The 19,194-nt window shown below is 33.9% G+C and overlaps 1 protein-coding gene across 1 annotated transcript in view; it reads right to left on the bottom strand.

Moving 5' to 3' along the window:
* Positions 1 to 14,215, bottom strand: part of RPS6KA3 (ribosomal protein S6 kinase, 90kDa, polypeptide 3) — a 91,777-nt gene extending 77,562 nt beyond the window's left edge. The window contains exons 1-4 of the mRNA XM_008573133.1: positions 14,162 to 14,215; positions 13,905 to 13,998; positions 12,860 to 12,896; positions 7,026 to 7,082 (exon numbers count right to left, since the gene is read on the bottom strand). Coding sequence (XP_008571355.1) covers positions 7,026 to 7,067 — 42 coding nt within the window. The 5' untranslated portion in view covers positions 7,068 to 7,082; positions 12,860 to 12,896; positions 13,905 to 13,998; positions 14,162 to 14,215. The remainder of the gene's footprint in view (positions 1 to 7,025; positions 7,083 to 12,859; positions 12,897 to 13,904; positions 13,999 to 14,161) is intronic.
* Between the last annotated feature and the right edge of the window lie 4,979 nt (positions 14,216 to 19,194).

Below are 19,194 nucleotides of genomic sequence, written 5' to 3'. Positions count from 1 at the left end.
AGGGAGGTTTCAGTTGTTGGCCACAATAATCAACCACATTGTATACTGACAAAATAAAATAAAATTTGGAAGAAAAAAAATTAAAAAAAAAAAAAATAAGTGTCTATTCATCTCCTTTGCCCATTTAATTGGATTATTTCTGTTTTTACTGTATAGTTGTTTGAGTTCTTTATATATTCTGGATATTAATCCCTTGTCAGATGTATACTTTGCAAATATTTTCTCCCATTCCGTAGGTTGTCTTTCTGCTCTGTTGATTGCTTCCTTTGCTGTGCAGAAGCTTTTTAATTTGAAATAGTCCCATTTGTTAATTTTTTTCTTTTGTTGCTTGTGCTTTTGGGGTCTTATTCATAAAGTCTTTGTTCAGTCCCACTTCTTGGGGTGTTTCCCCTATATTTTCCTTAGGTAATTTTATTGTTTCAGGTCTTATGTTTAAGTCTTTAACCCATTTTGAGTTGATTTTGGTATATGGTGAGAGATGCAGGTCCAGTTTCACTCTTTTACATACATAAGTCCAATTTTCCCAGCACCATTTATTGAACAGGCAGTCTTTTCCCCAATTTATGTTCTTGTTGCCTTTGTCAAAGATCAGTTGGCTGTAAGTCTGTGGATTTATTCCAGTATTTTCTATTCTGTTCCATTGATCCGATTGTCTGTTTTTATGCCAGTACCATGCTGTTTTGGTTACTATGACTGGGTCCTAATACCCCAAGCCTAGAGCCTCCTGGTTTTCTCTATGAAATACCTTCTGTCTCCAGAGGAGAGAGGACCTAGAGGCTGTTTATATCAAAATTCAGCCAATCTCTGTTTTCAGCCCTATGCCATATCTCCACTTCGCACAGTACCTGGTGGCCTCATTCTTGAGCTCTTCTGAGGCTCTAGGGGCCATGAATAAGGCTTGTTCTCCATTGGACTACTCTAAAATCACTTAGGGCCTATAACTTTCTCTTGTTACCACTCTTCCATCTGCTTTTCTCAGTTATATCTTGTGGTTCAACTTACGGAAGACTTCTAATTTCAAAGACCAAATTTCTGTTTCTTATTCTCTTTGTGGGTGATAATTTCCCAGAAGAGAAGAGGACAAAACAGCTTTATTTTGCCATTTGAAAATTGCAAGTTTCCCTTACATGCTTTTGTGTCTCTAACAATACAGCAAAGTACTGGGCACCTAACATTTATTAACTACTTGGTTAATGAATCACTACATGTAGTTAGAACACAGACTAAACTGCTGTAAGAAAAAGACCCCCAAAGCAATGATTCAAACAATGTAAGTGCCCACTTTTTTCTCATAGAGCAGCCCATAGGTAAAAGGGTAGTTATGGTGAAGGTGGATAGCTAGACCATTAGGTCACTGAGGGACCCAGGTTTCCTTTCTCTTGTTATTCTCCATTCTCTCTGTCTTGTCCTGGTCAAAGCTGGTTTCTGTATTCTAGCCCATGGAGAAGTCAACCAACCTGCATGAAAGCCTATCAGTTGACAAGCTCCATACACACATTTAGTATCTCATAGTTTCTGTGGGCCAGGAATCTGGGCCAACAACCACGACCTTGGAAGCAGATCTTTCCCCAAATTTCAGATGAGACTCTATCCCTGGTCAACACCTTGAATGCAGTCTGGGAGAGTCTCTGAACCAAAGGATCCAGCTAAGGTGTTGCCCAGATTGCAGGCCCACAAAAACTGTGAGATAATAAGTGTATGCGGTTTTAAGCCACTAAGTTTGGAGTAATTTGTAATGCATCAAATAAATAACTAACACAACATCTGAACTTCCAGTACGTAGATTAGTAGCAGTTGACAAAAGGAAAACTTTTAATTGTATGTTAAAGGCAAATACAATTTAAAATTATAAGGCTAATATATATTTTGACAATCTTTTGGATTTAATACCACTAAAGAAATATTAAATACTAGGCTTTTACCTGATACTTAAACCTAGTTCATATAATCTGGAAGATCTGCTCAACAACCTCACCCACATTGCTGGTAATGTCTCAGTCTTGCACCTTTCCAACCTATTTCTAAAATGCAGTTTTCTCCCTGGTGTAAATGCTACTAATGCCATGAGAGAAAGTATAAGCCATATACCATCATGACGGAAAATGCTTTAATTTTAGACTAGAGGGAATGAAAAACTGGAGGTTTTCCTTCCAAAGGAATTGTTAGACAAAGAAAAAAAGGTAGCTGGTGGGTAACATTTACTGATTGTTTTTACATTTGCTTACATGTAAATATATATACTGTGGATTAATGAAGTAAAATGCCTCAAATGGCTTGGGAGGAGGTAGGAATCGAGACCAAACCTGAAGGTAGCCTCGGGCACTAGGCTCCATGCTTGGATCCCTGTGCTACCTTAAACTTAATCCATGTATTTAAAAAATTAACTAATACTTAACTGAACACCAACTGGGTACTAGGCATCAGAGATAAAACAAGGGATAAGTCAGACTTGGTCGCTACCTCATGCAGCTTATAATTTAGTAGGGAATATGGACAAGGAAATAGGCAATGGAGTTCCTCAGCCTTCCATCCCCTTCTACCAAGTGAGGACACAGCAAGAAGGCACCATATAATGGGCATGCTGCCAGTATGGGCATGCTGCCAGTATGGGCATGCTGCCAGTATAGATTTGGCCATCACATCACATCACACATTGGCACAAGTGGTGACAATTTGCTTTGTACTCCATGAATATTCATAACCAATAAAATAAATAAATAAAAACAGTAATAATATACAATAAGAAAAAATATTTTTCTTACAATTTAACATTACAGAAAACCTTATGGGCAATATTCACTAGAAATTATAAATATTCACTAAATGGCTTTTATATAAGTAAATTTTGTGTTCACTAAATAGTTTATACATATATAAACATTTTATTCCACTTGTTTTATTTGTCTTTATGTGACAGAATTCCACTTGAAACCTAAAAATATATCACAGAAAAACAAAACATGAAAAACTGAAAACATAATGGTCAGCCCGCCCCTCCTTCTTCCATCATATTTCCTTCCCCTTTCCCCACCTCTCTCCTTCCCAACTGCCCAACCACTCTGCAACAACATCCTAGAATGCAAAAAATAATATTAATAAAACTACATTTTCTTTAAAAAAACAAAACATAATGGTCAGGAGCATAAACTAGTTTTTTAAAGCACTGACTTCGATTTGGTGTATAAAGACTACATGAAAATGTTTTTAAAATGTATTTTAAAACATAATTATATTTTTGTTCAACTACTGTATTGTGCTTTAGAAAAATGTTTAATGTTAATTAGATTTAATTTTTCCTTCTTTGTATTTCCAGTTTCACAAAGCATTTTGAATTATAATGAAATTAACAGGCAAATTAGAAGGGAATCTAGAAGAGTATATAATGTTTATTCTCATTTTCAGTGATAAAAATAAACAATTTTAAATACCTCCAGGAAAGATAAATCACAATTTACCATTTTTATTTTGAAAATCCTTATCAACAGACATCTTTTCTTTTTTTTTTTAAAAGATGACCGGTAAGGGGATCTTAACCCTTGACTTGGTGTTGTCAGCACCATGCTCAGCCAGTGAGCGAACTGGCCATCCCAATATGGGATCTGAACCCGGGGCCTTGGTGTTACCAGCACCGCACTCTCCTGAGTGAGCCACGGGCCGGCCCAACAGACATCTTTTCTTATGCCTGGTACAACTCTGTCATTAGACCATTGAAAGAAGCTTCCTCTGAATTTGTTCTCATTGCTAATCAATAAATGATTCTCTAACTTCAGGAAAAAAAAAAAAAAAAAAAAAGAAGGCACCATATTGGAAGCTGAGAATAGGCCTCACCGGTGCCTAGATCTTGGACTTCCCAGCCTGCAAATCAGTGAGCAGTAAATTTCTATTGGTTGTACATTTAAAAAAAAAGCAATGGAATCTTGTGTGGTGCTGCCATTTAGAGTACTCATAGGCTGCAATGGCGGCACAAAGGAAAAATGCTTAACTTAAGGTGGAACTGGGAGTGGTAGTTGTGTTGGAAAGATGTCTCAATTGAAATGATATCTAAACTTGGATCTGAAGGATGATCAGGAATTAAACAGAAGGAGGTGGTAAAGGAAAATAATTCTTGGAAGGGAACATCACCTGTGAAAGCCCAGAAGTAAAAGGGAAGCTGATGCATTTGAGTGACCAGACTTTCAGTAGGGGGTGGAGGTGTGTGGCGAGAAGTATACAAAGACCTTATTATCAGGGCCTGGTAGCTCATGTTGCAATTTGGACTTTATTTAAAGGAAGCACAAAACTATTGAGGAGACTTAATCAGAGGAGTATAATGATCTCACTCTTCCATAAGTGACACAATTATCATGACAATTTGTTTGATTTCTGAAAAGTAAACTTTCCCAAGACAATAAAAAGTACATAGAAACTTTTTTTTCTAGCAATAAACAGATGGAAGGCATAATAACAACAACAAAAATCCCAGGTACAATATAATAAAAACTATAAAATTCCCATGAATTACCTTAATAAGAAATGTACAAAAACTATATGTAAGAAACCATAAATTTTTCATAAAGGATATAAAAGAATATAGAAATAAATAAATGTTTCTGAATGTGAAGACATATTTTTTTCATGTTAACCTGCAAATTTAATGCAATTCTAATAAAAATCCCAATAAAATTTTCAGGAGTACTTGACAAACTGATTATAAAGTTCATCTGGAAGATTAAATGTATAAGACTACAATTTTGGAAAGTAAAAAGGTGAGAGGGCTTGCCTTGTCACATATAAAAACATAATACAACTACAGTAACTGAAAAAGTATGTAAAGTCAAAACATTCAGGAGAGTTGTTGGTTTAACTGTGTTCTTCAAAAGATATGTTCAATTTTTAATCCCCAGTACCTGTGAATGTGACCTTATTTGAAAATAGAGTCTTTGCAGATGTAATTAAGTTAAGATGAAGTCATACTGGAGTAGGATGGGCCCTAATCCAATAACTGATCCTTATGAGAAGAGGGAAATCTGGACACAGAGACACAGGGAGAACACCATGTGATGACCAAGGTAGAGATTGGAATGATGTGTCTACAAGCCAAGGAATGCCAAGGATTACTGGCAAACACCAGAAGCCAGAACAGGCAGAAAGAATCCTCCCTCAAATCCCTCAGAGCATGGTCCTGTTGAAACTTTGATTTCGATTTCTACCCTCCAAAGCTGTGAGAGAATAAATTTCTGTTGTTTTAAGCCACTCAGTTTGTGGTAATTTGTTATGGCAGCCCTAAGAAACTGATATAAGGGGTGTAAGGCAATTTTATATATGATAAAAGAGGTATATAGATCAAATGAGTAGGGAAAGAATGGATTTTACTTATTCAATAAATAGGGATTAAGACAATAGGTTATTTGGAAAGAGTTAGATTTCTACCTCATACCTGGTACTAAAATTCTAAGTGGATCACAGATCTAAATAAAAAACAAACAAACAAACCATAAAAGTAGATGAAAATATAACAGGATATTTTTATAAACTTTGGTACAGGGAAGGATTTTCTAACCAAAACATGAAACCCAGAAGCCAGTTGTAAGCATTTGGAAAACTTCGGTATGTATACAATGAAAGATAATAATCAACGTTTTAAAAAAAGAGGGAGAAAGTATTTGCAAGATACAGAATAGACATAGAGTTAACATCCAGAATATGTACAGAGATTGTACAGACCAATAAAGAGACAACTAACCCAAAAGAAAATTGGGCAAAACATAAAATATAAAGACCAATAATGTATGGATACGTAACCTCACTAATAAACAAATGAGATGCAAATTAAAATGAGAAAGTATTACTTATTTCGAGTGGCTCAAATGAAAATTATTTTCTTTCTTTTTTTTTTTCCCTTTTTGTCTTTTTTCGTGACCGGCAGCAGATCGCAACCCTCAGTGTCACGCCCGTATGGGACCGGGACCGGCAACGGGATCGCAACCCTCAGTGTCACGCCCGTATGGGACCGGGACCGGCAACGGGATCGCAACCCTCAGCGTCGCACCCGCACCTTGCTCAGCCAGTGAGCGGCCGGTCTGTATGTGGGATCCGAACCCTCGGCGGGAGCACCGCCATGCTCCCAAGCGGCGCACTGTAGCAGTGCGCCACCGGGCCGGCCCCAAATGAAAATTATTTTCTGATAAAATCCAGTGTTGAATAGAGAATGGCCAAACAGGTACACTGAAATTTTTACAATCTTTTTGGAGGACAATTTGGTAACGTCTATTGAGATTTCATACAATTTGTTCCAGCACATCCTTTTCTAAGACTTATATCCTACTGAAACACAAGTTCACAAAAATAAATAAGGGAAAATTACATTAAATATAAGATGTGCATAAAACAGAATACTGTGTAACCATTTTAAAAAGAGAGGTAGACCTATATGTATTATCAGAAAAATATGTTCAAGACATGTTAAGTGAAAAGACCAAGTTACAGAATATATGTATTTTGTAAACATAATAATTGTCATATACATAGAAAAACAAGAATACTATATAACTGAGCTGTTGACAATGATTATTCTGTGGGGGGAGGAACAATTTACTAATTCATTTATGCAATATTTAATGAGTGTCTGTTATGCACCAGGCATTGGTCTAGGTGCTGGGGATTCAGGAGTGAACAAAAAAACGGATAAGGAAATGGTGAATGTCCACTTTTTACGTTAAAAATTTCCGTAAAGTATGACCTTTATATTTTTGGCTTTAATACATTTATGGTCAGTTTGATTTTTAAAAAAGAATAAGCTTTAAGGCACTAATGAAAAACTTTCAACAACAGAAGAATTTGTTTTGTCATTCTCTTAAAATCAGTCTTATCAAACAGTTTTTAGAAAGGTCACTGGTATATTCAAGAATATATCTTGGTAAAATTAATGTGAAAGCATCAACAAATTTCTAATACTGTAAAATGACTACTTCGCTCAGTTTAAAAATGAGAATAATTTTATGGTATCTGATTTATCTATACTCCTTGTGACACGATATTTTACTTACAGTTTGTGGATTAATCTCCTCCTCTCCCATAGGTTCATCCATAATTTGCTGTCCATTCTGTGAAAAGCACAGCAAGTAGAAAGTCACAAAAACAGATTTCTCATCAGTTTAAAGTTAAATGAATGCAGAAAAAAAAAAAAAAAAAAAAAAAAAATCATTGAGGAATATTTTCACCCATAAAGGGTTCTAATGAAATAGAAACACAATATAAATATGTAGTTGCAATTTGCAACAGGTTGTGCTTGAAAAGTTAATCTGTAAGTTAATTATTTAAAAGTATAAAAACATTTTTCCTTGGAAATAATATAATAAATGATGATTACCTTTCCAGGTAAGCCCTTGAGTTTAATAGTTAAATGCATTACAGATGGTCTTATTAAAGCTTCACCAAACATAACTTACAAAACTTTGTATGGTAAAACACATCCTAAATTCCAACTCCATTGATAATTAATCAGGGAAACTGATTAATTATTTCAGAGAAAATTAAGTTAGATCTCTATATCAAAATAAGTTCCAGATGGAATAAACATTTAAGTGTCAAAAAATAAAACTATACAAGTATTAGAATATGGGTAAATAATACTCATAGGATAAGAAGGGTAGAAATCATAAAGAAAAAGACATTTGAATCTATAAAAGTTTAAAACTTCTGCCAGACACAAAAAAGATAAAAGACAAACTGATTACAAAAAAAAAGAAAGCAACATATGACAAAGGGTTGGTATCCTCAATACATAAAAGAGCTTTGTTTTACAAACCTGTAAGAAAAAACGATGAACCTCAACAGAAATGAGCAATAAGGGAAAAAAGAGTTCAGACTCAGCACTAATCAAAGAAATGCATTTAACCCAAAGATACCTTTTGCCTTTCAAATTGGTAATGATTTACAAACAAAACAAAACAAAGTAAAAAACACCCAGTGCTAACGTGAATATGGGAAAAGAGCATTCTGGATATATCGCTGAAGAAAGTGTAAATTAGCACAACCTTTCAGGAAGGCCATCTGAGTCTGTATTTTAAAAAAAACCATAAAACACACCACACAAAACTGAGATGTCCCATTAATTCTACTTCTTTTTTAAAAAAAAATGGACAAGTGTACAAAGATGTACAAGAATGCTCACCATAACTTTTTTTTCCAAAAAGAACTCAAAATCGGAAACCTAAATTTTAAAAGAACTAGTTAAATATTTTATGGTACATCATATAATGGAATACTATGCAGTCATTAAAAAAGATGATAAAGATGTAAATTTATTGACATGGAAAGACAGCCACATGTAATAAGTGAAAAAGCAGTTTACAAAACAATATGGATTGTAATGACCCCATTTTAAATAAATATATACATGTTTCAATGTATATATTTGTATGGGAAAACTTTGGAAGGATATACACCAAAATGTTAACAGTGGCTATCTCTGGGTGGCAGAATTTTAGACAATTTAAACTTTGCTTATTTTTGCTTATTTAAATTTTCTGATGTGCCTACAATGTCTACAATGAATATATATTATTTGTGTAATTTAAAAAAAAAAAAAAAACAGAAGTCAGGAACACATAGTGTCTTTTCTCATTTCCTCAATGGAAACAAAGTAGTTCCTGACTCCTTGTTAACTCAACAAGTGTACAAGGATCTAAGCTAATTGTCTTTGGTGCATTATCAATTGGGATTAAAAAAAGGCAGCCCACCCATCCCTCCATACCCCACATGAGGCAGCTGCTCTGAATTTGAACTCCTCTCTCTACTCTTCACATCCCTATTTACCATCCATCCATCCAGCCATTCATTCACTTCATTCCATTCATGCTCTGTTCTAGGCATTGACCTGGAGATAAAAGGTAAATAAAACATGGCCCCCATCCTAGAAGGTCTACTGACCTACACAAAGGGCACCTTTCATTTTCACCACTCATAGAGGATGCTCTTAGGTTAAGGAATGCCTATACAATACTACAAAGCACAGAAATGGTACCAAAATGCAGAAAAAAGGGGGAGGCAGGTATAAAATTTGTATTTTCCTAAACCACTTTTAGAGGCTACAATATTGCCCACTTCTATGGTGAGGACACCCAAATATCTCCAGGATACTTCTTTCTCCTAAAAACTACAACCATTCACTCAACTACTGATCGTTTTTATCCAAACATCCCAAAGAAACCTTAAACTAGCTCTTAAGAACACTGGTTTTGGAGTCAGACACACAGATTCAAATTTCTGCTCTTACACTACTAATAATGAAGACTTGGACAGTTCATTTAAACTAAGATTTAGTTTCTTCATATGGAAAATGAGAACTAAAAAGTCTTATCTTCAGGTGGTTGTTATGAAGACTAAATGAGATAAATGACAGAAAACCCCAAGCACAGTACTTGGCACTTAGTAAACAATCAATGTTAGCTATTTTTATTATGTCCAAATTCATCTATGGCTCACCAACCTGCCACCTCTCCTATATTTGCTATTTTAGTGAACCATCATTCATCTAGTAGCCCAAACTAGTTTTTCTCATTAATTGTAAACAGTTATCTTTCTATAACACAGATCTTCTCAATGACTCCCCATTATTTGGCTTTTAGAACCTTTGGTCTAACTTGAGCTACACTTACATTTTCTGTGGGATAAAATTTTTGAGTACTGTCTGCTCCTTGCAATTTTCAATGTATGCAAAGCAAGTATCACAACTTATAAATTATTTTTAAAACAAACTGAGACAGTAGAAAAAGCACTGAAGTTGGAAATGATAGACCAGAGGTAGAGCCCTAGGCCTGCCACTTAGAAGCTTTATGATTTGGGGCAATTCAGAGTTTCTCTTAGCCTATTACTTTATCTGTTCAAAATGGGGTTACTTACCCTGTGTACCCAAAGGGTTATTATTATGAGTTATCTGAGTTATGAGCCTAAGAGAGCATTTTATAAACTAAGAGCTATACCAATGCAAATTACTATTATTAAGGTGTGGTAGCTTCACTATAATAAAGTAATACTCCATAAAGGCCTTTGGATCTTGGATTAAAAAAAAAAAAAATTAAGATTGGTAAGGGATCTCAAAAGTCTTCTGTTCTAATTACACATCATATTTTAACTCTTTCTACCCTGTTCTCACCTATACTTGAACACTATCAGGACAAGAACATACTACTCACCAGGTAGTCTATTTACACTATCTCAGAAAAAGCACTGCCTGCTAGATAAAATTCTTCATTAAATAGTAACTTTCCTCAGCCACAAATTCCCTTAAAGAGGATTACTAATAAGTGATGATTAACTTGCCTGTATGCTATCTACAAAGTCACAAGAAGGAAATCCACATCTATGACTATAAACCACCCTGAATCTTGTCTTTTCTAAATAACTAAGTTCCTTCAAACATTCCTTTCTATTACCATCTTCTTTTCTGAGCATGCTCCAATTCATCTTAAAGGGTGATATATGGAATTGCATGTAATCACCATTCCAACCCTGATATAACCAATGCAAAGTAAAGGGCATATCACCTCCCTTGTTCTAGATAATAAGTTTATATTAATGCAGTTCACGTTATTAATGCATTATTTGTGGAATGCCCACAACACACTGCTGACTCAGACTAAGTTTTCTGTTGATTTAATCCTTGTCTTCTTTACTTACACTGCAACTAAGGCTTACATCCTCTATCCTGTACCTGTTGTTACTCTTAGTCCCATGAATAAAGCCTCGTTTAAATTTTTAATTCACCTTTTTTCCAGCTATGACCCAGTGCTACAGTCTCTATATACTGGCTTCCAAATCTCAATCAGCCTCTTCACTATTTTCAGCTTTATGTCATCTATGAATTTTACAATATGCCTTCTTTTCTGAACTATTCACCTAGCTAATTAACAGTTAGTACATACTAACAAAGCAATCTAGGAAAAAAATTAAGTGAAACATGATCCAAAAGGTATTTTATGCTCTACTTTTTTGCAAAAATATCTACGTTCTTTTGGAGTTTAGCAAAGATTTAAAATTTTGAACAACTCAATTTTAGAGCAGGAAAATATGAAGTCAATGTTATCCTACATACCAGTGAATATTTACAAAGCTTTTTCTACCAAAAAAAGCACCTTTGTTTCAAGGAATCTTTTGTATCATTTCATCAAAATAAGGATTCGAATGTTATCTATTAGAAATGCATATAAAGTTACTTCTGCAGTTAAGAAGTTTCCCTTTTGAAAAATAACCTTTGGTTTCATTAGAGATTAGGTTACATGGATCAGTCTGACTTGATATTGTACTTTCTATAGTTCCCAAAGTTCAAGGTATAGTATCTATTAAACAAGAAAATATATTTCTGTAATTTTCAGAGACAAATGAAAAAAAAACACGTGTTCTGAAGCTGACTAGTACCAGGTTTAAACACCAGCTCTGTCACTTACTGGTGTAGTTACCTAAACTCAGGTAAGTTACTTAACATTTTGAACCTCAGTTTCTTCACTGGTAATATGCACATAAATATCTACCTCAGAGGGATGCTATAATTAAAAGGATTCACCAAGGGACAGTAGATGCTCAGTAAATGCTACCTCTTTTCCCTCCTTTTGCCTCAATTGACTGTGTAATATTTACATGTCTACAGATAACTTTTAAAGATGTAATGCAATGAAGAAGCATAGGAGAGTGTTGAGATACCTGTTTAACCATTATTATAACCAATTTCCTGCCAAGCAGAGTGAAAGAGATCATTCGTGTGTGTGCTATATTTTAATACAATGTGGCTAAAGAATGAATATGGTCAAAAAAATAGTTTAAAAGTGAGGCAAATGTATTTATCCTCTCTTATCCCACTATAATGCCTCCCAACCAAAAAAATTGTGGAGCTTGGCAGATTGTATATATGCAAATATGATGTGAAATACTGGAAAAGATCAGAAAATGCTAATCGTGCTTTACTTTGTTAGTCTGACATGTGCACAAAGCCACAAATTAGAATAACCTACAATATGGGTCTCTTCAGAACAAATCAGACAGACTGTTCTCTTGAGTTTTAGCAGGAATTGTTTTCAAAACTTTCAATGTTGCATAAAATTGTCACTTAAAATCATCTTTCAGGTGAAGAACAATTCAAATCAGCAATTCTGAACCAAGGTTTCAGGACTTCTAGAGTATTCCCAAGCATTTTAAGGGAAATTCTGGCAATAATAAAATATTCATATTTTATTATTTAAAAAATTTTCATTTTAAGCAACCCTATTAAATAGATCATTTTGTTGTAATGGTATAACAATGCACATTTCCAGGCTGCTGTTTGATACCTCTGAAGAAAATATAAAATAGTTAAAAAAAAAATACTTTTGAGTCCAGCAAGAGATCATCAATTCACATATACTAGGACTAAAAAATGATCTGTGATTGATAAATTGCTACCTTGATCTTAGTAAGATATTAAGTGTAATACTGACATTCTCCTACCTAGAAATGAAAAGGGTTCCTCATAGAGAATAACAATCTGAAATAACAGAAAGGAGGAGAAAAAGAAAGGGTCCAGAGCCCTAACGTATTAATAGGGTGTACCAGATCATAGGAATGAGCAAGGACCACACCTTATTTTTATTTTAACCACTCTCAAGTTGCCACAAGTATATCTGCCTTCCAACTCCCTGATGTCAGCAGTGGTTTTCCTGCCCAAAGCTTATGCAATAGGAGTTCCATCATGAAGGTGCTGAGCATGAGGCATTAGAAACCTCTCTCAAACTTTAGTTAAGATACCATCAAATTGTTCAGAATCTAAAGAATCTTCTATGCAAATCACATTGAAACAATAAGAAACAAGCATTTTATATTCTTAATAAGGAATGTATATAATCCTTACCAATGTGACAGGATTAAGAATCAGCTCCTCATTTATCCTAAGGAAATATCAGAGATGTGCATAAAGACTTATGTACAGTGATATTCATCATACTCATTATACTGAAAAATAGAAAACAATCTAAATGATCAACAGGGGACTGGTTAAATAAATCATAATACATCTATTCATATGTAGGAACACTATGCAATGGTTAAAATCAGGGCCTCAAAGAAAAATTAATGATGCAAAAAATATTCTTGTAGTATATTAAATTAAAAAGATACAAAACTATATAGTATGACCCCAACTTTGCAACCCTCCCCCCCAACATGTGTGCATGTGTGTAGCAAAACATATATAAAATCTTATCAGTAGTTACCTGGGTCATAGGATTTTCTTCTTTGTGTTATACTTTCAAAATTATATGCATTTATTTTGTATTATTTTTATAAAGAAAAAAACAGTAAATGTAATTAGAAAAATCAGATTATTTCTAGTTAAGGTGCCCGTATGCCCGCTTTGCTATTCCTCTAGCTACTAAAGTCCTGTTAGTACCCAAGACTGTTCTGGTTTCTAGACTAGGATAGGAATGATCTCTGGTTATATCTACATTTTAAAGTTTAAGAGGACCCTTTCAGAAGCTTTTAAAAAAATTTTCCTGGTCCTGTGGATGTGGCCTCAGAAAATAAAGAAGTTTCAGGCCTGAATCCACCCCATGTTCTTGAAAGTGTACCCCTAAAGGGAATTCTGCTTATGAAACAAGAGTATGTTGAGATAAGAATACAGAAATGAAAACACAGTAGCCAAAATTAAATCTGCATCATGAATAGCAAGTTTAGAATTGACACTGTAGAAAACAGAATCCATGCCACAGAGGACAAACTTGAGTCAATGAAAAAAGAAAAGAAAGAAAAGATTAAAAACTATGAAACTATGGAGGACAGACGAAGAAATAATCTATGAATAACTGATGTTCCTAAAGAAAAACAAAACAACAACAAAAAAACAGCAGTTTAATCAATCAAAAGTATAAGAAAACTATCCAGTTCTGAAAAAAAAATACCTGAGACTGGAGACTGAGAAGGTTCAACAGAGATCATCAACACCAAAACATGTCCTGGCAAATGTTTTTAAATTTCAAGGATAAAGATATAATCCTACAAGCATACAAGCAGAAAAAAATAGGTTATTTCAAAGGAACTAAAATCAGATTGACCTCAGATTTCTCCTCCGCAACAATAAAATGCCAGAAGACAATGAAGTAATGAGTTACAGAGAGTTGAAAGGGAAAAATTATGATCAAAGAACTTTATATCTCACCCTAGTATTTCACGTACAAAGGTCACAGGTAATTATTCTCAGATCTGCAAAATCTTATAAAATGTCACCATCCTAGTAGTATCATTTTTCAGTAAATTGTTCAAGGGTACGTCCTAGGCCATCAAAAGAGAATCAAAAAAAGAGCTCAAGAATACTGAGGTAGCAAAGTACTGGTGAAGTATACTGACACCAACATCTAGAAATAATTGGATAAAATCTTAAACCCACAAAAGGAAAAAGGGTCAATAATGAAGAATAAATAACTGACATAAGTACTAAACAATATAAAAGAAAAAACACTTCAGAAAGTCAAAGGTAAGATTAGTAACCTCAGGTTAAATTAATGTGGATTCTCTGTCTCTCCTAAAAGGATATTTAAAAACCACTATTTTTAGCAATTATCTAATAAATATAAATTTTGGAAAGTTTTAAAAAACTACATAATAACCAAGAATAGATGTTTATTACAGTCCAAATCACTAAAGAAGATAACTGATAGAGACTACTAACAGTACTTTATGCAGATATCACATTCAACCCTAAAACCATGAGGTAGGTATAATTACCCCTATTTTACAGGTGAGGAAACCAAAGCTCAGCAAAGTTAATTAGTGAATGGCAGAAGCAGGATTCAAACCCAGGTCTTTCTAGCTCATAATTCTTTCTTCTATATTTCACAAACTCCTCAAATAAAATCCATATGAAGAGAAAAAAAAAAAAAAAAAAAAAAAACCCACAAGGAAAGAATAAAAACGTAAACTAAGATGACAGAAATCACTCCAAAAGTAATAATGTAAAAAATATAAAGCTCACAGTGTCTTATTAAAAGAAAGTGACTTACTGGATATTAGATGCTATTACAGAATTATCAATCTTTTTATGACTGACGATGGTATAATGGTTATGTGTTTTAAAAAGTCTTTATCTTTTAAGAAATAAAAATGCAAATATTTATATCTGAATTGACCTATCTAGAATTATTTTCAAAATAATCCACTGGAGCTAGGGAGGGAAAGAGTGTGTGCATGTGGCGGGGAGGGTAGGAGATGGGATGGGGAGAAGTAGAAATGAAACAAGATTGGCCATGAGTTGGTAACCCTTGAGACTGGATTATGGCATTATGGTCATTCATTACACTACTCTTCCTACTCTGGCATGTGTTTGAAATGTTTGATAATAAAACCTTTAAGAGTTGGGTTATATTTTTAAAAAAGTAAACAAACAATTATTTACTTCTTTAAAGAGAAATCTAAACAAAACAGATAAGTATAGAAAAGTATAAAGAAAAAGAAAGCAAGTGTTTGTAACATTAATGCCAAAAATAAAATGTAAGGCAAAAACCTTAAGCTGATTAAAAAGGTCATTTTACTTGGACTAAAGATATAATTAGTACTGAATACACATAGTAATAATAATTGCTATCATTTACTGAGCTCTTACAGAGCACCAAGCAAATGCTAAGCACTACTAATCATCTTTGATGCATCTAACAACTTTGTGAGGCATTACCACCAATTTACAAATGAGGAAATTAAGCCAAGAAGGGCATGTTAATCTTTTTAAGCACTGTATCTCCAGCCCCTAGCAAAATGCCTGGCATGCAGTAGATGCTCAGTAAATATTTGCTGAATACCACAAAAAGTCTAATATCCTGCCTAAGGCTAATAAGCAGAGCCCAAATTCAAATCCAAATTTAATTGTAAAACCCCTACTCTTAATCACATAATTTTTTTTTTTTTTTGGCGGCTGGCCTATACAGGACACACAAAAATCTTTTAATAATAATTCATAGTAAGAGTGCAGATGTTTATTTACTTCTGTGTATGTTTCTCTATTTTTCAGATTTTCTACACTTAGCATGTGTATTTTTGAAAACAAAAAAAGTCATTAAAAATAGTAAATGCATAATTGTATTTGAGCATTTAACCACAGACTAAACTAACCACAAACCACAAAAGCAGATGTTTTGGGGACTATAACACGAAATAAATGGAAACAAAATGGATGGGGAAATTTTAGCACACTAATATCACTAGCATAATGAACAAAATAAGGACAAAGCATTTGAAATACTTTATATTAGAACAGGCAGATACTGAATTTTATAATGCAAAAAGAATATGGGTTCTTTTCAAGTATCTATGAAAAGCTAAAAAACCTGACCATGTTCTAGGCCATAAAATAAATCTAAAATTCTTAAAAGCAGGAATCATACAGGTTATATTTTCTGATTATGATAAAAAATTGAATAAAAAAACAAACTAAAGCATTCACTCAGAAATTAATATTCTTCTAAATAACTACTGGGTCAAGAAAATAAATAATAGTACCAGCTATCATTTATTCACTGCTCATTTTGTTCAAACTAGTGCTAGCCATTTTACACATATTCTCTCATTTAATACCATTTAATAATTAATAAACCATGAGGTATTTTACTATAGTAAAGAAAAAAAATTAGGTTGAGAGTTAATACCTTGTCCAAGATCAGAGTATTAAGTTTGCAGATATGATAAACAAACCCAAGTCCAAATCCAAAGCTCCTACTACTTACACAGAAATGCTATTACTGTTAAAACTGATGTACGGGCATACGGCTATGTTCATTTTTCTCTTCATAAAATAAAATTTCAAGGCTGGCCCGTGGCTCACTCGGGAGAGTGTGGTGTTGATAACACCAAGGCCCCGGGTTCGGATCCCATATAGGGATGGCCGGTTCGCTCGCTGGCTGAGCGTGGTGCTGACAGCACCAAGTCAAGGGTTAAGATCCCCTTACCGGTCATCTTTAAAAAAAAATAAAAAAAAAAAAAATAAATAAAATAAAATAAAATAAAATTTCATTAAAAAAGTGGAGAAAACTAGGATTCTTAACATAACATGTTCTGAAATTATTTGTTAAGTACACTCTTCTAAGAAGGTTATGGTTCGTGTTTCTAACATATTGATCAGATATAATATTTCAAATTATATAATCTCCTAAAAGGGATTCCTTTAAATATGCTCATTCTCAACAGAGCAAAGAAAACAGGAAGAAAACATAAAATCAGATAAACAAAGTAGGGAATATAAGGTGAACGTGATTTTCCTCTAAATTTATTTCTAAAAACCAGTGTGACCTTGGAAAAGTCACTTCTCTCTAGTAGTTATCTACAATACATAAGAGTTCTATGAAACCTTGGCCAGCATGGATTTGAAAGTGTGCCATTACCCTAAGCCTCACTGAGTTGTGGTTTCTTCATCCATAAAATGTGGCTATCTAAGAGCTCTCTCAGCTTGAAAATTTTATAATCTAATTGAAAATTTTATAATCTAATGATTTTAAGGATTAAAGTTTTAGATTAAGATGCATTTTTTACACGAACGAATTGGTACTATACGTAAAGCTGTTTTTATGTTATTTTAATTGTCTAATTCCTTCTCTCTTCTGCATTTAAAAGTTTTATCTATACCCATCAATGGTGTATTTGTTCTCCATTGTAAACAAAGATAATGCCAAAGACTGTACAAACATTATCAACTGAAATAAAAATAACAATAAAATATTGTTTTTCTATGTAGATTAAAGAACTTAAAGCAATTTTATAATTTCCACAATCTAACCTTACTATTCTTATTTTATTAGTAGAGAAAATTAGTAGTCAATTTTTAAAAAAATCATGTATCTCCTCCTAATTCTATTCCTGCCTCTGCAATACCTTCAAACCCTACCTCTTAGTACAAGATGGAGTTGGTCATATTTCCCAAACCTGCCTGATGATCAGAATTACCTAAGATTCCTGTTAAAGATACATTACCTGGCCCTACCCCAGACCAAAACTGAATCAGAATTTCCAGAAGTCCCATGGCTCAGTATTTTATTTTTTAAACAGGTACCTTAGATGACTCCTGTGATTAGACAAGTCTGGAAAACCACAGTGTAATGAAAAGATCATGGGCTTTGCAGCCTGATATATCAAGTTTCAAAACCTGGCTTTGCCCTTTGTTATATGTGTGACTTTGGGCAAATGACTTAACATGAATCTCAGTCTTCTAACCCATAAAATTCGGATACTAGTTATGACGGAGATTGTGGTACAGTTCAGTATGCCCAGCCATGTTGGGTGTTTGTTTAGTAAGTGTAATCTCTTTTCCCCAGCTCACCTTGCCAGGGGAAATAACAGATACTATTATTTGAGGGGATATTGGAGGAGGCCTCTCTCCTAATGGGTCCACTTCCATTTATAGGGCTAGAAATCTGAGTTCTGGATAACCAATGCATAACTTGGACTGGCCAATTCAGAAGTCTCGGGAATGAGTCTAATGATTTATTCTGGTTTCCAGAGGCTTAATGAAGCCCTCCTATCCAAAACGGATACACCATTATGCTGGGCTTCAAAGTCCAAGCTTTTATTTGATGTAGCTGTGGCAAAATCACCTGAACCTCTATTTTCGCATCTGTAAAACAAGTTATGTTTAAATGTCTACTGAACTGAACCCAATGTACATTATTAACATAACTCAATTTAACAATCACTTAAAATAATTAAACTTATACACAGTCTTACAAACACCCTTATATACAAAAAGGAGACAGCTTTATTAGCTTTCAAGTAAGTGAAATGAGACAATGGACTTTCTCAAATACATAATAAATCAGAGCCTGTTTAAAAGAATTCCTGTTTGTGTAGTATCAACTCTCTCAATACAAAGTGTTTCAGATGAGTTTTTAGGTGAATTTACATGGTAAGAAACAATCCAAACTATCTGCTCTAATTATATATTTAAAATCACCCTAGGTATAAACATAACCTAGCAGCAAAGCCATCAAGACTTATTTCTGAAAAGATAACCACAAATGTAGTTTCTAACTACAGTTCCACGATTAATTCTAGCTGCATATTTATTAAGCATAAACACTACTAATAAGAACATTTTACTAAAAATTGTTAGTTTTAACTGTTCACATAAGCTATAAAATAATTTAGAAAAACCGAAAGTAGGGCCGGCCCGGTGGCGCACTGCTATAGTGCGCCGCTTGGGAAGCGCGGCGGCGC

This window comes from Galeopterus variegatus, unplaced genomic scaffold, assembly GCF_000696425.1.
Source record: "Galeopterus variegatus unplaced genomic scaffold, G_variegatus-3.0.2 Scaffold881, whole genome shotgun sequence".
NCBI lineage: Eukaryota > Metazoa > Chordata > Mammalia > Dermoptera > Cynocephalidae > Galeopterus > Galeopterus variegatus.
The sequence above is the reverse complement of the archived record's forward strand: the minus strand, read 5'-3'. Positions and strand labels throughout refer to the sequence as shown.